At 39.4% G+C, this 15,893-nt stretch overlaps 1 protein-coding gene across 4 annotated transcripts in view; it reads left to right on the forward strand.

The window, feature by feature from the left end:
• KIAA1549 (KIAA1549 ortholog) overlaps window positions 1-15,893 on the forward strand; it is a 139,078-nt gene that overhangs the window by 29,413 nt on the left and 93,772 nt on the right. The window contains exon 1 of one of the 4 annotated variants that reach the window (XM_035342365.1): window positions 7,492-7,549. The exons of the other annotated variants lie outside the window; for them this stretch is intronic. Within the exon in view, the coding sequence (XP_035198256.1) occupies window positions 7,507-7,549 (43 nt within the window). The 5' untranslated portion in view covers window positions 7,492-7,506. Of the gene's footprint in view, window positions 1-7,491; window positions 7,550-15,893 lie in introns of those variants that run through there. 4 annotated transcript variants of the gene reach the window in all.

Consider the following 15,893-nt stretch of genomic DNA (forward strand, 5'->3'; position numbering starts at 1 on the left):
GCCATCCACTCCCTCTTGCCATCCACTCCCTCTTGCCATCCACTCCCATTTTAAGAAGTCTGAAATGACCTTATTTGGCCTAACTTAAGATTTTGATGCATAATGTTCCTTTTTAAAATGGGAGCCTTAGTCTGTGGTTTCAATAAGGAAAAGATCCCCGGTTCTTGATCTGAGAGTACCAAAGCTGGTGAAGTAAACCCAGGAACAGGAGCTTTGAATAGGTAACGTGCTACATGTGCCCTGCTGTTCCTTCAGAGCACTGGGCGGTGGTGGGGTTGTACTGACAGTCCTACGGGGTGGGATGTAAGAAGGCAGAGTTAAGAACTTAATGACATGTTCGAATCGATGGCACTCCCCAGTTTTTATTTTTCCTGTAAGGTGTGTATTAAAGCTGCTGCTTTGGCTAGAATTGGGGAAGGGAACGTACTAGTTTGTGTGTTGTGTTTTTTTATTTTTTAATCTAATCTGTTATTTTGCCTTAAGCTCTCTGGAAAATAATGGGAAGAGAACTATCTGTACCATACTGAACTTAAGATGATATAAAGGAGAGAGAAATTTCCTGTGTTTGTCTTTTGCCGTGTCATAGAGGTTCAAGAAAGGAAAAAGGGTTACACAGATCTTGGCCTTGTCTAATGTGTGAAAGTTTTTTTTGTAACACCTATGTGCTTCCCTGCTTTGCCTCTTAATAGTGTTTTCCATCAGTCTAGACACATTTTGAAGCCTGAAATAGTAAATGACTAGAAGTTATTCCATGTGTAGTTTAAATAAGTGCAAAGTATATTAACAGAGCACAGTGAGCAGCATGCTATAGGAAGGACTTAAGACTACTAGTAGCTCACGCCTCCACACCTGAAGCAACATATCGCACCATTCCTACTCAGAGTTTTTGAACGGTTTGGGTGCTGTGGATATATATACTCGCTGAGTATCTCCCTGCATCAGTCTGTCACCTGCCTCTAAAACTTATTTGCTAAAACCTCTTCCTATGAACTAGATGGGAAAATAAAATTGTCCTGAACCCAACACCTTCTGAAAACTTCAGCTTCACAATTGTTTTCTACAGAAGATCCATTCTGTAAACTAAGGTGGCTATTAAAATGGCCCAGAGTATGTGTGAAGCCTTATAAAACTTGATTTCTAGATACCATGATTTGCCTGTTACCCTATCCGTTGCAGGAGGAATAATACTGTTACCTTAACGTGTAGGGAAGGCTGAGGTAAATTGCCTTTCGGGTTCACGTAGCAGCCAGTACCACGGAACTGTAACTTGCTACTGCTCTGGTTAATGCTTGAGAAGTTAAATGAGATATTGTTTGATATAACATAAATATTTCAGAGGTAAGCAGGGGATTTGTACTGCTTCTAGTTGAGCTGCAATTCCCAATAGTGCCTTTTTACATTCTTGTGGCTATCTAAATCTGTCAGCTCAAGCTCTGCCAGAAACTTCAACTAAACAAAAATCAGTTTTGTTTCTTTTGACATAGTTGTTTATAATAACTACACCATTGCTTCTGTAAATGGATCCAAGTTGTTTTTTAACACTAAAATCTCAAAAGTAAAAAGGGTTTGATACATTTTTTTATAATTGTACCACATGTTCATGATTTATGGTAACACAAATAGTGAGGAAAAATGCTGCTGTTGTATGACTAAGCCTTGAATGATGCATATGGCATAGCAGTTAATTTTGTAAACACTTCAAGAGTGTTTTAAAGATGTTCATAAACTTGGTCTTTTTCAGCCAGCTATTCCTCATTAAAAATAAGTTCTGCTCTTCCTCAAAAATAATCTACAATAGTGAATTTATTGAAATAAATTTCTAGCATCTGTTAGATGCTTTTATAATTTGAGGCATTCTTACTGTTGGGATTTTTATGCATGCTTAGTTGTATAACTTGGATAACTTCTAATTTCTTCTCTAGAGGTCTCCTTCAAATGTCCCAACTGTAGATGCACAAAACTTTTTGCCTGTTATCCCTATAGTATTTTAATTTCTTTGTCACTCTTTCCTTCCCTTTACCTGAGCAACCACCTGGAGGTCTGAGCCTCCAAAGTCCTTGCAGTGGCTTCTGAGCCACCATGCATAGATGTCACAGGAGGGTGACGTACTAAAAATGTTGCAGTGCTGCTATAAATGTGGTCCCAATTGGTCCTAAAGTACAGCAGGTTCTTCAACATGGTTTTCTACTCTTCAGAGCTTTTGAAAGTACGTTACTGTGTCTGCAGAGTATGGTTACGGTTCTTCAGAGACCTTGGATCACAGCCATGCTCTGGATGATCAATAAGCAGCCTGGTCTTTTTAACACCAACCTAAAGACTTAAAAGTTACATTCAAACTTAAGCAATACATTTTAGTAACAAATCAAGTACCAATTATTAAGCTTACTTAGAAGAACCTAGTGTCTGAACCTGTACTTCACATAGGCCATTTATTATCAAGGTGAAGGGTAAGTTTGAGGAAGGTCTTTATCCACCCTTGAAGGAATCATTTTTCTCTCTGAGCTGTGATGACAGTGCTTCCAGGCTAGCAGCCACCCGTGCCAGATTCCTGTTGCTTTTTCCCCGTGGAAGTGCTGGTGCAGCATCCCTGGGATGTGTTTAGGCAGAACCAGGCCACCTGCAGATTCCAGATGCAAAGGTGGTTAAAATTTACAGCTAGCTGCAAGTTCTCTGTTGTGGAAGCTGTCTCCTGCAGCCCAATGCCCTTTATGTTATAAGGGCCCATTATTTATTCAGAGACCAGAAATTTCCTTCACTTCAAACTTCTGGGCAGTTGGTGGTACATTGATGATACTGGACTCACTTTTTTTCCCTCCTCAGTTTACAATACCAGCTAGATATGGATTAGCGGGTAGATCTATTGTCTGTTTGATCCAGGTAGTTCCCTAGGTACTTCTCCTGTGTTGTCCAAATTAAGGAAAGAAAATACATTTTTTGCTCCTCTCCAAATAGACGCTAACAGATTGATGCGTGTTCAGTGGTGTCAGTGCTTCTCATGCGAGTCCCAACAGGGAAAGCACCTGATCTTCCACGCTAATTCTCCTTGTTCATTGTTTTTCTTCTCTCCTTGAATCCTTTTTTGTTCCAGCCAAGTCTTATCTCTGCAGCTCCCAGCATGGTGGCTGTGCAGAGTTCTTGGAGGATTATCATTACAACACGGTAAACGCATTTCAGAACATCTTTAGCCTTGTTTATTTCAAAAGCTGGGGAAAGCTCACATGGCTTTTGAAACTGCTTCAGCTGAAGTAGTATGGTCATTTATAATGAACAGGTAGCTTTGGTATGGCTGTGAAGATAAACATGAGCCAGGCAAGTACCCTTTCTTTCATGACACTTTGTTAGATCAGATGTCTTAACCAACTTCCTGTCTTAAACACAGCGATTTTCACTCATGTTCCATAAACAAAAAATATGCTGAAATTTTTTAAAACTCTATTTTTTTAATATTTTGACTAAACTGCAGAGATAGGTAAGACTGTAGACTTTTTCATGACACTTATTTGAGCAGAAGATACTCAATGTAGCAAAATCCCATTATGGATATCTCTCAAAAGCTTATTTAGGTTGTGTATCTCCATAACTCACTAAAAGCTGTAATATGAATAAGAAATACTTCCATATGCAAGGAGTCCAAGGCTGCCTGGTGTTAAAAGCATCTGCTTTGCCTGGCTGTCACTTGGCTAATTTCACAAATAGCCTTGGTGCAGTCACTTTTCATATTCTAGAGTCCTTTGGTCTTTTAGTTAAGTATTGATATGAATTTTCAGCTTTGCCATCTTCTCTTCATTATACACTTATTTTTGAGAGAACACTAAGAAAACCCAAAATACACATACTCCTTGAAATGTTGAGGGAGGAGAGAAGATAACTTCATAGCTTAATGCTTTTAAGGCCTGTCAGTGCATTGCGAGGACATGTTTGGTATGTGATTTTATTTTTCTTTCAGCTCTCTGGTCCCACAGTACAAAAGCACTGATACTAAGTCAGTTCATAAGTGCGTAGGGAGTTCATCTGAGTTTTTCTGCAAGTACTGCAGTTGTTAGGAAAACGTTTGAAGTTGGGTTCCTTTTTCTTTTTTCGCGGCACCTCTTACTCTGTATATCATAAGTGTCACTTGTCTGAAAAGTCACAAAGCAGTTATGTGGACGACTTAATAAAAAAAGATTTTAACTAATAAGGAGTTAGTTACAAATGCGGGGAACAAGATGACTTCCTTGTGCCATATTTCCTTGACTGTTCCATAACCTTCAGGCAAAAAGACCATTTACTTAGAGTACAGCAAACATGGTCCGTGCCAACAATGTTTTTAAAAAATGGCTGGCCGAATGCCAGGGCCATTATCCTGTCATTATTCTGACAATAAAGAAATGCAGATGTGCCCCAGTTAATACTGTCTGAAACACTGAGGAATTAAGAACGATCAAAGTACATCGGATAGGATTTTGGCACAACGCTATCTCGGGGGAATCTGGAGGGGAGGGTGCGGTTGGTTCAGCTCCCTTTTACATCAGCCCATTGTATTCTCAACAATGCTGGCACATCCATGTTGATAGTGGAGTTGGAGCTAGTGGCAAAAAATGGTCTTTTCAGGTATGAAATTAGTAATTTTATGAAAACAGTGTTTTATAAAGTGAGAGGCTTTCTTCCAAAGCAGTCTCTTTTGAGATGCTGTATGCTTTTTACTACTTCTCCCCAAATGCACTAACATTATAGCAAATGGGAAATAGGGAAATGTTCTCAGCAATGCTGAGGGCTTAGACATCTTTGCAGAAACCTTTGCTAGCTCTTCTGCGAGCCTGGCAGACTTTAGTGCTAACACCTGGGGGCTTCTCAGGAGCTGTACTCTGCAGAAGTCCCAGCGCGGGGCTACAGAAGAGCAAAGATGATGCACAGGAAACCAGGTACACTTCAGTGGGAGGGTGGGGGGAATCCCAAACCCTGAAAATGCTGAAATTGATAAGTTTATTTTATTTTTTTTTAATTTTCCTACAGAAAAATATTCCTTTGGAATTTTTTCAGGTTTAAGTAGGGTTTGGAATGGAAACTCCTTAATCCTTCTCACATGACATGTCTTGTTGTTAAGAGATGCATTTTGGATTGATACCTATTTCATAATGGATTTTGTTGGTATAAATTTTTTAACACTTGAGAAAGACATCTAATGAGTGCGAGTAACTTCTTAGTAACTCAGAGAGGATGTAATACTTGATACTGGCAAGCTTCATGGCTTAGGTTAGAAAACATTAAGTACTGTTCAAAAACCACCTGTCATCTTAGTATCTGTTAGCTTGTTTTGCATCCAGGAAGCTTGTGCCTGTGGCACATTTAAATTAAAGAAGAAACCTGGGAGAAGAAATCGTAGTTAAGTCTTAATAGCAAGCTTTGTCAGCTAGTGTTCCTGAAAGCGATTACACAGAGACTCTTTCAACAGATCTTTCCTTGTGCCCCCTGATATATATCCATTGCTTTAATCAATAGTCATGTCTTCCCAAAACATCTACTTGGCTGAGAATATTGAATAAATAATAATCGTATTGGAAGAAGACACTTGAAATACTAGCAAGGGTGTAAAAACTCCCTGCAAAACACTTTACCCTTTTAGTAAGGCAGAAAATGGATTTTGCAGGCTGGTTATTCAAAGAGGATTTTTATTATCATGTTATTCCATTAGTAATTCAAAAAAAAAAGACCTATTGACTCTGGTGAAGGGAGAGGTTTTAATACTTGTGTTTTTGTGTACAAACAAATTAAGCCTAGCGGGATGATGTACATGTGTAGTGTTTTCTTGGTCTTTAAATGCAATGGGAAGAACCGCTGTATTATTTACCTATTGCTTCAAGGCAGGGCCAACTCTATTAATTATCTTAGAAGCCATTTTCTAGAGCTTTGAGTTAGCACTGCAAGATCTTGTTTCATTAGTTATTCCCTGTAATTTTCCAGTTTCCAGCTGCAGGTGCTAATTACTGAGTATTTTGTGTGTGTGTGTGTGTGACTGTGTGATTCCTTCATAAAAATTCTTTGTAGAGCTCTTCTGCAGCTCACTTCATTCAAGTCCCTTCTGAAGGTCTGCTTTTGCCATGATTGACGTTTTGGTGGGAAATTAAGTGACAGAGAGAGGAATGCCAAAGAAAACGGTATGGGATGTCTCTCCTGACTGTTCTAGTAGGTGATGCAGTATGCAAAACCTACAGAGAACGTTTCCTGCTAGTTGCTTTGACTCTTTCTGTTATGGCTGTTTACCTTTATTTTTTCCTCTCTGTGAGAGAAATTCAGCAATATAACCATGTTTAAAAAATGTTGGAGGTTTTGGTCAAGTCCAGGATGGCTCTGCACAAAGCAGGTGTGGGCACGGGTAGGTTTACTGGCTCATGCAAGCAGCTGTACTCCTGGTTTCAGGACCATCAGGTCTGGCTTTGTAGTCCTGCATCTGAGCTGGTGTGTCCTGCTGGGCCTGGGATACCCCAGAGGGAGTTGGTGCAGGCTGGCTGGGTTCCCTCTTTCCTCCCAAGCCATTCTCCTGCCATAGCACTGAGGTAATCTGTGCGTGGACGAACAACGGCTGACCTGCTGAAGGAAGGCCTCTCTTGATTCATGAGTGATGCGCAATCTGGCTGCCATACTATTTACCATTAAGAGAGCACGCTGATTCCTAGAGGTATTTTTTTACAGTGCTATTTCTTATAGCCACAAATACAAAGAGCAGAATCACTCTACCAGGCCAGAGGTGAATATTTTTAGATCCCTCTCGAGTGTTGTTTGCTTCATTCTCTAACGTTGTTACGGTTTCGGTGAAGAGGCGATTCAATCAAGTACCATTTCCACCGAGCTCTTAAATTCAGCCCATCAGAGCAGCGAGGAAGGCAGAGATAATAAGCACTCAGCTGATGGAGGCTGTGCAGCATCTCTGTGGTGAGAGCCGGGCTGCAGGAGGCAGGATGGCTCTTGTGGCAACCGGGCTGCCTTGTGCGTGCCTTCTGGCTGCTGCTTCGTTTGCATCGGGAGCCAAGTGCTTGGGAATGCATTTTACATACGCAAGCAAAATATAAATGTAAAATAGCTATCTGAAAGACTTGGAGGCAAAGAGGATTACTTCAGATACAGCTTCCCAATACTCATGGCCTAATTTTTTCTTTTTACCATTTAGCATGATCAAATCTGTGTCTGAGACATAATACATTTTTTAATAAGAAAAATGTTTAATAACTCCTTCAGTGATCATTAAGAAAAACGGGAAGTCTTAAGGCACAGCAGTCAGCTTTGCCCCCATTTTGAAACAGAGATGCAATGTGTAGAAGGAGCATTCCCTGCTGCAAACAAGGTGCAGTACTGCACCGAGGAGAAAAGGCTCATTTCTGCACTTCCAAAGCTTCACCTTGTGGCATATTGCCAAAATTTTATTTTTTATTTTTTACCAGGTCACGCCTCAGGAATGATGATAATCTCTAACTTCACTCACTCATGAAAATAAGTAGGTAGAGTCTGGAAGAGGACAGCATTTTGGGGAAAATGCTGCTGCATCATTTTTCATTCATTGTTCTGATTGGAACAGGTAACTTCATATAGCTCTTAGCATTATCAAAGAAGCTTAAATTCTTAGAAAGCTTGTATCTTTGGTTAAGTAGGGATTCTTCTTACTGTATTTCCTCATTGACCAAATACATTTTCTGAAATCAAGGTAAATGATTCACGGCACTCTTCACTTGACATGCCTGTTTTTTTTTTTAAAAAAAATCTGTTACTGAGAATTAAAAAAAATAAATGCATAACTGAGCTCACCATAGCTTTCAGAGCTCCAGCTGCAATGCAGAAAGTTAAGTCTTATCCAGCTGAACTCTAAAAAGCTGTCCTATTTTTTCTGTTTTCAGTGGGTAGGAGGCCAGTGTACAGTAGAAAACAAATCAGGTCACCTATATTTCAGTGTAACATGGTGTTGTACTTCCTCATTTGTAAATAAAACTGTAAGTACTGTAAAGAAGTATCAGCCAATGACTTGGCCCCTAATCAAGATGTTTGTAAGATGGGATCCCCAAAGTACAAAGGTCATTCTTACTTAAAAAGTTAGTTGAAACTTGATTATCAAGGAGGAAGAAAATCTTGTATTATAAGCTCTATTTATATAGATGGCTAAAATTTTATTTGTCTAGATGGACATCTAAATATATATAAATATATAGATGTCTATATAGTTAATAAATGTGTATATATGGTAAAATTTTCATAAATTTTAATTTACTACGTACTTTACCATCCCTTTTTAGAACAGTGGGTGCTGTTGGGTTGCTCTATTCGGTCCTCCATTATCAGCTAGTTGAGCTACCAGATAAAATCTCTGTCTTACTCTTGCAAATGGAAATGCAGATATGTTTTTCTTTTCAAAGTTAGTATCTCAGCTTCCTCTTGTGTTGGCTTTGAGCAGTACCCTATGTCACCATGGACAAGGACTAAGTGCAAAGTAGCTTCTGACTGCCCATGGCATTCTCAAAACGCAGCGTGCTCTTGATAATAGTTGTGTAAAGTGATGCTGTAACTGGATATTCCAGACCTGTGGCCAAGCTGCACGTTCTGAATAGTGAGCAGAACGGTGAGCAGATGGTCCACGTTTATCCAGGCCCAGTTGGATTTCAAACTCTGTGGCTGAGATCCCTACGTAAAAGCAAGCAGTGGAGAGTTGGAGGAGAGGGATTGTGTCCCATTCCGTGTTGGAGATACTCATCCTACCTTCAGCCAGAATGGGTTGCAGCTCAGTTGAGCTCTAGCTGAATTGTAGATTTGCATCAGTAAAAAATTAATGACTTGCAGCCCAGTCTAAATTAAATATTTAAACTTCTCCATTGTGCCCCAGCCATGTTCCTGGAAGAACTCCACGCTGTTTGAAGTTTGTCATTTATATTGGGCAGGACTTTTCAGGAATCACTCAATTTTTATGTTAAGTAGTTTAATTCTCTTATAGGTTTCTGAATTAAAAGCCTTACTCAAGTAGAATTACTGAATAGCTGTAATGTGCACTGGAGTTGAGTCCAACTACAGTTTTGCTAAAAATAAATAATACTTCACAGTGTCAACTGGGGAATTTTTGACAGCCCTTCTTTTGAAATTGTGAGCCATGCCTGTTCGTGTACTTAGTGCAACCATGTCTGAAAGATAGTATTTTGGGGGAGAGGAAACTGAATTTAGGGGTGGGAGAAAGATGTGAATTTAAATTTCCTTTTGTGCTCAAGGCAGTAAAATTGGTTAAAAACAACGTATCTTCATACTAGACCATTTTTCTTGGTTTAAGCTTCTGCTAATAGCAAGAGAAGAGAGTTTGTGTGTTTTTCTGGATGCCATGTCCCTTGTTTAAGGTAAATGATTAGTTTGGGCTTAGTAAGTATAAGTAAGCTAGCTAGCCAAACATGTCTTTGAACACTTTTCTTTATCACTAGATAGAGTGTTTGCACATCACTAGATGCTATTTTAATATTTCTCATGACTGTAACGGTAAGAACTTACATTTGTAGTGTTGGTGAACTGCTAATACTGCCGACTACTATTTGCTCTGTAACCAAGAGGAAGATGATCTGAAAAAGAAAATGCAGACAAAATGAAGTCCTCAGTATATGGACAACATAACAGTAGGGCTATTTAAAGAAAAAGGCAGCTCAGAAGGATCTGGGAACAATTTCTGAGATCTAGGTTCTGAGGTATACAGCTGATAACCCACTGTATTTAGTGCGCGTTTAATGTACTTTTTCTGGCAGAAAGCACGTGGCAGCTCATAGGAAGAAGCTCTATCAACGCAAATGATTTTTCTCTAAGTAAAAAGTAAGTGTTCTTTAGGTTTGAAGAGTTTGGAGAGAAGCATTTGGATGCAAAATATATTTGACATATTTCGTAATCAGGTTCATTTGGGAAAGATGTAGGTTCAGTAACTATTAAAACACTGTGGTATCAGGTTACTAAACTACTGACTTTTTTTCTGACCTTTGCTTTGGTTTCCATAGTTATGCATATTTATTGTTGCAATTCCATATGGGGCAGCTGTAAACTGCAGTGTATAAGAACATCTGGTTATGCAAACCCTTGTTGATGAAGGGGAAGGAATGAAACTAAATTTAATGTACTAAAAGACTGCCTTCTTAAACAAAAGCCTTGCATGTGGAATTCAAATATAGCATGAGTTTTGTTTAGTTTTTTTTTTTTAACTCCAGACACTTTCTGAAATAACATGTGCTTCTCATTGTACAGTTCTCTTTCTCTCATTCTTCAACATATGTGTCTACCTTAAAGATCAAAAAACAAGAAACAACATGCTCATCCCCTTACCACCATTCTTCTGTCTTCACTTCTTCTGCAGGACAGAAAGGGTGTCGAGAATGGCAAGCTGGTGAGCCTCTGAACATTCACATGTTGGGAACTGTAAATTAAACCAGTTTGTGAAAGCAGAGGGCTCTGGACTACACGAAATATTAAAGTATCCCGTGCAATTATGAAATAATCACGTAGGTAGAGAAAAGCAGACAAGTTGTACTTTGATTAGCTCTGAGGGAAACTCATTTGCCCTCTAGGCAGTGATTACTGTCTTCTGGAAGCTGTGCCACTTGCTCTGTCTCTGCGCCACATCCAGCTGGATCGTTTTGAGCTAAGGACTATTGCAGATTTTACAAAGCAGTAACAAACCATGTGCATGTATATGCACGTTTCTCTCTTTCCAGCTGGGTGACTATAAAGAACCTTTAATTTGAAATAGGTCACCTATTATACATGGGGAAAACTGCATCCGATATATTCATTAGAAGAATGCAAATGCTTAATGGCTATGTAATGCTCTGAATATGTTGTGTGATAAGCATGGGTGGATTTTTTTTCTTTTGGTCTGTTCCAAGACTTTTATGGAAGCTTTTTATCATCTTAAGGTTAAGATAATAAAAGTCCTCTTAATACATAAAGATCATACCCACCTGTGCTGTAAAGCTAACAAGCTGTTGCAAAGGCAGTGCTGCATCATTGAATATTTAGATGAATACAGGTGAGTAAATCTCAGCTGTGGATACCTTTGGGTTGAAAATGATCTATTCTTGCCCATGGAGAAGAGTAATGACAAAGGAGGGGGAGGAATGGCAGGTGAATCTCAAGATTTAAGACTTCAGAAAACAATTTTCTCTCTTCTTTGAATTATAGTGAGGTGGAAGACTATAAAGGAAAAGCACGTAGTAATTTTTGAGCAGTGTTAGGGATTACATCTTGGTGTATCACCAACACAGCTGTTACATTGCAGTACTGTGTCATGATTATAGAAAGGAAAAAAAAGAACTAGATGAAGCGATCCTTTAAGCTCTCAAGGGTTTAACAATGCTCTAACATGAGCTACAGCTTTTAAAAAATAATAATAAAAACATGTTTTAATATTTACTTTATGGTTTTAATGATTTGGGAGTGTGGGGACCCAGAATAAACCATTCATAATTTACAGAGCATTAAATGTAGAATGTACTGAACTTAATCCAGAGTTACAGTACCTTGTGTAGCTCTTCCGTCATGAGAAACATTTCTCAGCCCCTCTGGGATGCTTACAACAAACTGGGGGGGGGAAAAGTCCATGTATTTTATGGCTGTTATGTAGCTCTGTCCTGTTTTCACAGTGCAGTGCCACGTTGCTGTGTTTAAGGAGACTCTAGCAGGGCTAGGAAAGGAAATGGTGGCAAGGGTGAGTATTTGGCGACCCTGGCATGCTGTTGTTCCAAAGCCTTGATTCAGAGGTGCTGAAAAATCTGCTGTTTTTAAGTGGACTGAGTTATTCTAATGAACTTCAAACTGTGCTTCTGAAAGCAGACTTATAATCAGTGCATTCTCTGTTGGAGTTGCTAAATTAGCCACAAGTAATACCTTGAGGATGGTGGCCCAAACCTTTGTTACAAACGAGCAAATTGTAGCTGATGTGGAGTCACCGTGTCTGATGGGTGAGAGCTGCAGGAAGACACCGTGGTGTAGCTGTGTTGATAACGGTGCCAGTATGGAAGCAGGTAGCATTTAAGAATGCATTGATCTGTAACAGCTATGGTACAGGTAAAGTATGTCAAACATGGAGCTTCGCTGGAAAGAAAAGCAAAATCAAAAGCCTGCACAGTGAACAGAAAAACAAACCTCTTATAATGTATATCACCAAGTTGTGACATGCCCAACCCTCACTGCCACAGCTAAACCCCATAAAACTGCACATTCTCCTTTGCTAACGCAATTCTGATGTTGTGGGGCTAAATCAGTTTTCCTGGATGTCTTTCTCATTCTGAAGGTTGGGTAAAATTTTGTTGTGGGAATGGTCCTAATAAATGTCAGGCTGATGTCAGTGGTTTGTTTTTAGACAAAATCTCAGAAAAAAAAAAATAAAATAAACCACACCCGATCACTAACATGTTTAGATTTACTTGTTAGCATATGGAGGAAAGCAAAAGGCAGATCAAATTTGGTATTTAAGTTGGTTTTAAAGCATTCTTTCAGTACTATCAACTCAGTTTTGCTGCTGGTAGGTTCATATATTCTTATTTACATCTCTATAGAAGTAGAGCATAAGCCAGATAGATTTTGTCTCATCACCTACTTCACCTGAAGCTTGCCTCATTTAATTTAACCACATAAGGTTTGCTTCTTTATTAGTTAGTATTCTGGTGATGGTCAGGATGAAGTTACCTGGGATGGCTGGTCTGACCAAACAGCTCGCTGCTGCTAACAGGGAGATGTCTCACCTGTCTTCCTCCTTCCAGTACCTCTGACTCTGCTGCTCTTCTCTTTTTCAGTGCTTCTGGTGCACTTTGGGCTCTTACCTTTTAAATTGAGCAAAAAACATTCCGCTTTTACCAGTTCTATGCTGTTGTAGGCTGCCCGGCTGTACAGCATAGCGCCATCCTTGGACATCCTTCCTTCCTTTTAAACAGTTTTGCTGAAGAGATTGTGCCCTATTTTTCCTGCATGCTGTAGCTACTACTCCAAGACAGGGCACGAGAGTCCATTCTGCAGCTTGACAAGTTGCACTGCTTAAACTGACATTGTGGGGACACTGCTGATCACCCAGCACAAACAGAGCTTGTTGCTGAAGTGTACTAATTAGCACCATTCTTAGATTTAAAAGACTGAGCACTGGAAAGTGGAAAAAAGCTGTAGACTGGGAGTCAACTCCTAAATGTACCCCCAAACAGATCAAAGCCCCACATTCTCTTTCCTTAGTTTCTGCAGTCAAATGCAAAAGAAATGCAAAAGCAGCGGATTTGTTGAGATGGAGGTGCTTTTAATCAGTGAAGCACCATTTGTGCTTGTTTCACGTTCATAACTGAGCTTAGCCAGACCGAGCCTGATGTCCTCCTGGTTACTGTCATCTGGAACGCTGTGCAATTTCAAACGTTATATTTATTGGATTTGCCGTGCTCCAGTACTTCCATTCTTGGCACCTGAATAAATGCTTTGTGATGTTTCCTCTCCACCTCATCTTGCATGTTTTGTAGACTTCTTTATGTGTAAGGAAATCAGCAAGTTAGATCCTATTTCTTTGCTTGCTGTTGTGAATTACTGGGCAAATATCAAGCCAAATGTACTTATGTTTAGCCAGCTAATCAGCTATGTAATTAAACAACAATAGAACATCTCTTCAGCCTGGATCTCTCCTGGGATATCATTCTCTCTTGCTGCTCCATGGCACTGTAAAAATGACTTTTTTTCCATGACTTCTCTCTTGTACTGGGGCTTACTCTTCTCTTTATTGCTTGTTCTGTTCTGGGAAGGAATTAGAGGCTTAATTTTTGGCCACATGTGTTTCTAAGCTGCTCTGGATGGGATGTATAGCGTGTGTTAAGCACTGTGGTATTTTTCTATTCTGTTTTAAGTGTAAGCATAGCCTTAATATTAATTGAAGATAATAACCTGTTTTACAGTAGTTTCTATCACTACTAAAAAGACTGGACACTTGCTTCAGTATGTAAAAGAAAAAATGAAATCCTAAATTGATACTACTGCAAAATACTTCGCCTGTATACTGCAAAATACTTCAGAAGCTCTAACAGTAGAAGTTTAGAGACCGTAGAATTTTTTTGGTCTGATTCTTCTTGCTATAATATTAAGCATATGTTGTTGTTTTTTTCCACATAACTTCATTTACTTTTACCAAGGTGCAACAAATAGATTCTGACTTCAGCCTTTTCTTTGACTTCTTACTTCTCCTTCTCTTCCTCCACCAGAACTGTCCTTGCACAGACAAGAAGAAACATAAGGAACGTGCATGCGCTAAGAATGCAGAAATGAACTCTATGCAGCTGTTCAGTTCGTTAGCCTTACTAATTCCTTATGGGAATTGAGTTACTGGTGGAATGGCGAGGATGGAAGGTTCACCACAGTGGGATTCTTTGATGCAGTGCTAGACAAAGTTTACTTAAAGCTGGCATGCAACTGCCTACGGCTGAACCCTGCATTTTTTTCAGGAAACAGAAAAGATCATTACCCTGCTTAGTCATAGTACTGCACCATCATAGTTTTCTGAGTAATTAAATAATCTAACAGACTGTTTTAGGCTGTTTTATGTAACTTCTCCCGGTACTGCCTTGCTTTATATTAAAGCATTGCTTTAAACAGGTGGCTACCATAGGCTTGGTGTGTTGCTTTCTCCCTTGTCTTAGCACATTCCCTTCATGGCTTAGTTTCAGATTTGCTGCTTAGCGTGTTGATAGCCTGGCTTCTGACATGGCATAGATAAAATGTTGCTGGTTATTCTGCTTTTATGTAGCTCCCAACCAAATCATCTGCATCCACAGCAACTTGACTGGGGAAAATAACCCAAAGATTTTCAAGCTTCTGCACCCAAACCCATCTCTCTCAGTTCTGCAGTCTAACCTGCGCCTACTGCATTTTAAGCTACTGAGCCAGAATGTAGCAAAGGCAGGGAAGCTGAACACCCTGCCTAGAGGCCAGATCTGGTCTGCTTGATGTATTTATCTAGATTGCATGACAGATTGTGCAGAATTTCTGCTTACAGCTTTGAAATAGAAGTAAAAACTCTCATCTTTAGAGGCTGAGAGGACTAACTTCCAAATGTGAAATAATGCAGTGCTCTTTTAAGTATCCTGATTTAACAATCCTCTGATGAGGACTGCTAAGCATAATTAGAGATTCAAGAGTCAAATCATTAAGTAACTTAAATGCATGAATATATGCATAATTTAATTGTGCTCATAAATGAGGTAATGGGGGCAAAAAGACTTTGGAGAATAATCAAGATGCATATCTTACATCCTTTTATCCTGAGTGATACTGAACAATGCTCTGAGTAGTGAGTAGCGATGCGTTTTATTCCCAGCTATTGCTTCATCTGACTAATGGTGTCTGTAGGAGATCTGCAGAGAGCCGATAATAATCTATACTTCGTGTCTATACTTCGTGCTAAGTAACTCTAGCCTTTGGTCCAAGTTATAGTTGTAGTTCAGTCTGCTTTACCTCCTCAGTTTATAACCCTGTACATTAAAACCTAAACAAACTCTGCTTCCCTCCAATTGTTTCTTTTATACCGTGTCGGATGAAAGGCTCTTCTTGCATTTTGTATTAACCAAATTAGTTCTTTTATGAACTGAACAAAATGTTCAATAAAAGGGTAAAAGGAAGCAGATCTTCAGAAGACTTTAAGCTGCAGACTGAAGTGTAAGGAATGCTATAGTTGCACATTATCATCCTGTTATTAAAAACAGAAGGAAACCATGCTTGCTGGCAAGAAGTTTTTGCACTATTTAGAGCTGAGAACAGAGGGTAGAAGAGGGTACATTTCCTTAAAATACAGAAATGAGTTTTAGTGGAGGAGGGGAGTATCAAAGATGACTGTTGTAGGATGAAAAATTTTCTTGTGACTGATGTGGAATCCATTGTAGGGCTGCCATCATTGTCTG

Source organism: Oxyura jamaicensis, chromosome 1 (assembly GCF_011077185.1).
Source record: "Oxyura jamaicensis isolate SHBP4307 breed ruddy duck chromosome 1, BPBGC_Ojam_1.0, whole genome shotgun sequence".
NCBI classification, from domain to species: domain Eukaryota; kingdom Metazoa; phylum Chordata; class Aves; order Anseriformes; family Anatidae; genus Oxyura; species Oxyura jamaicensis.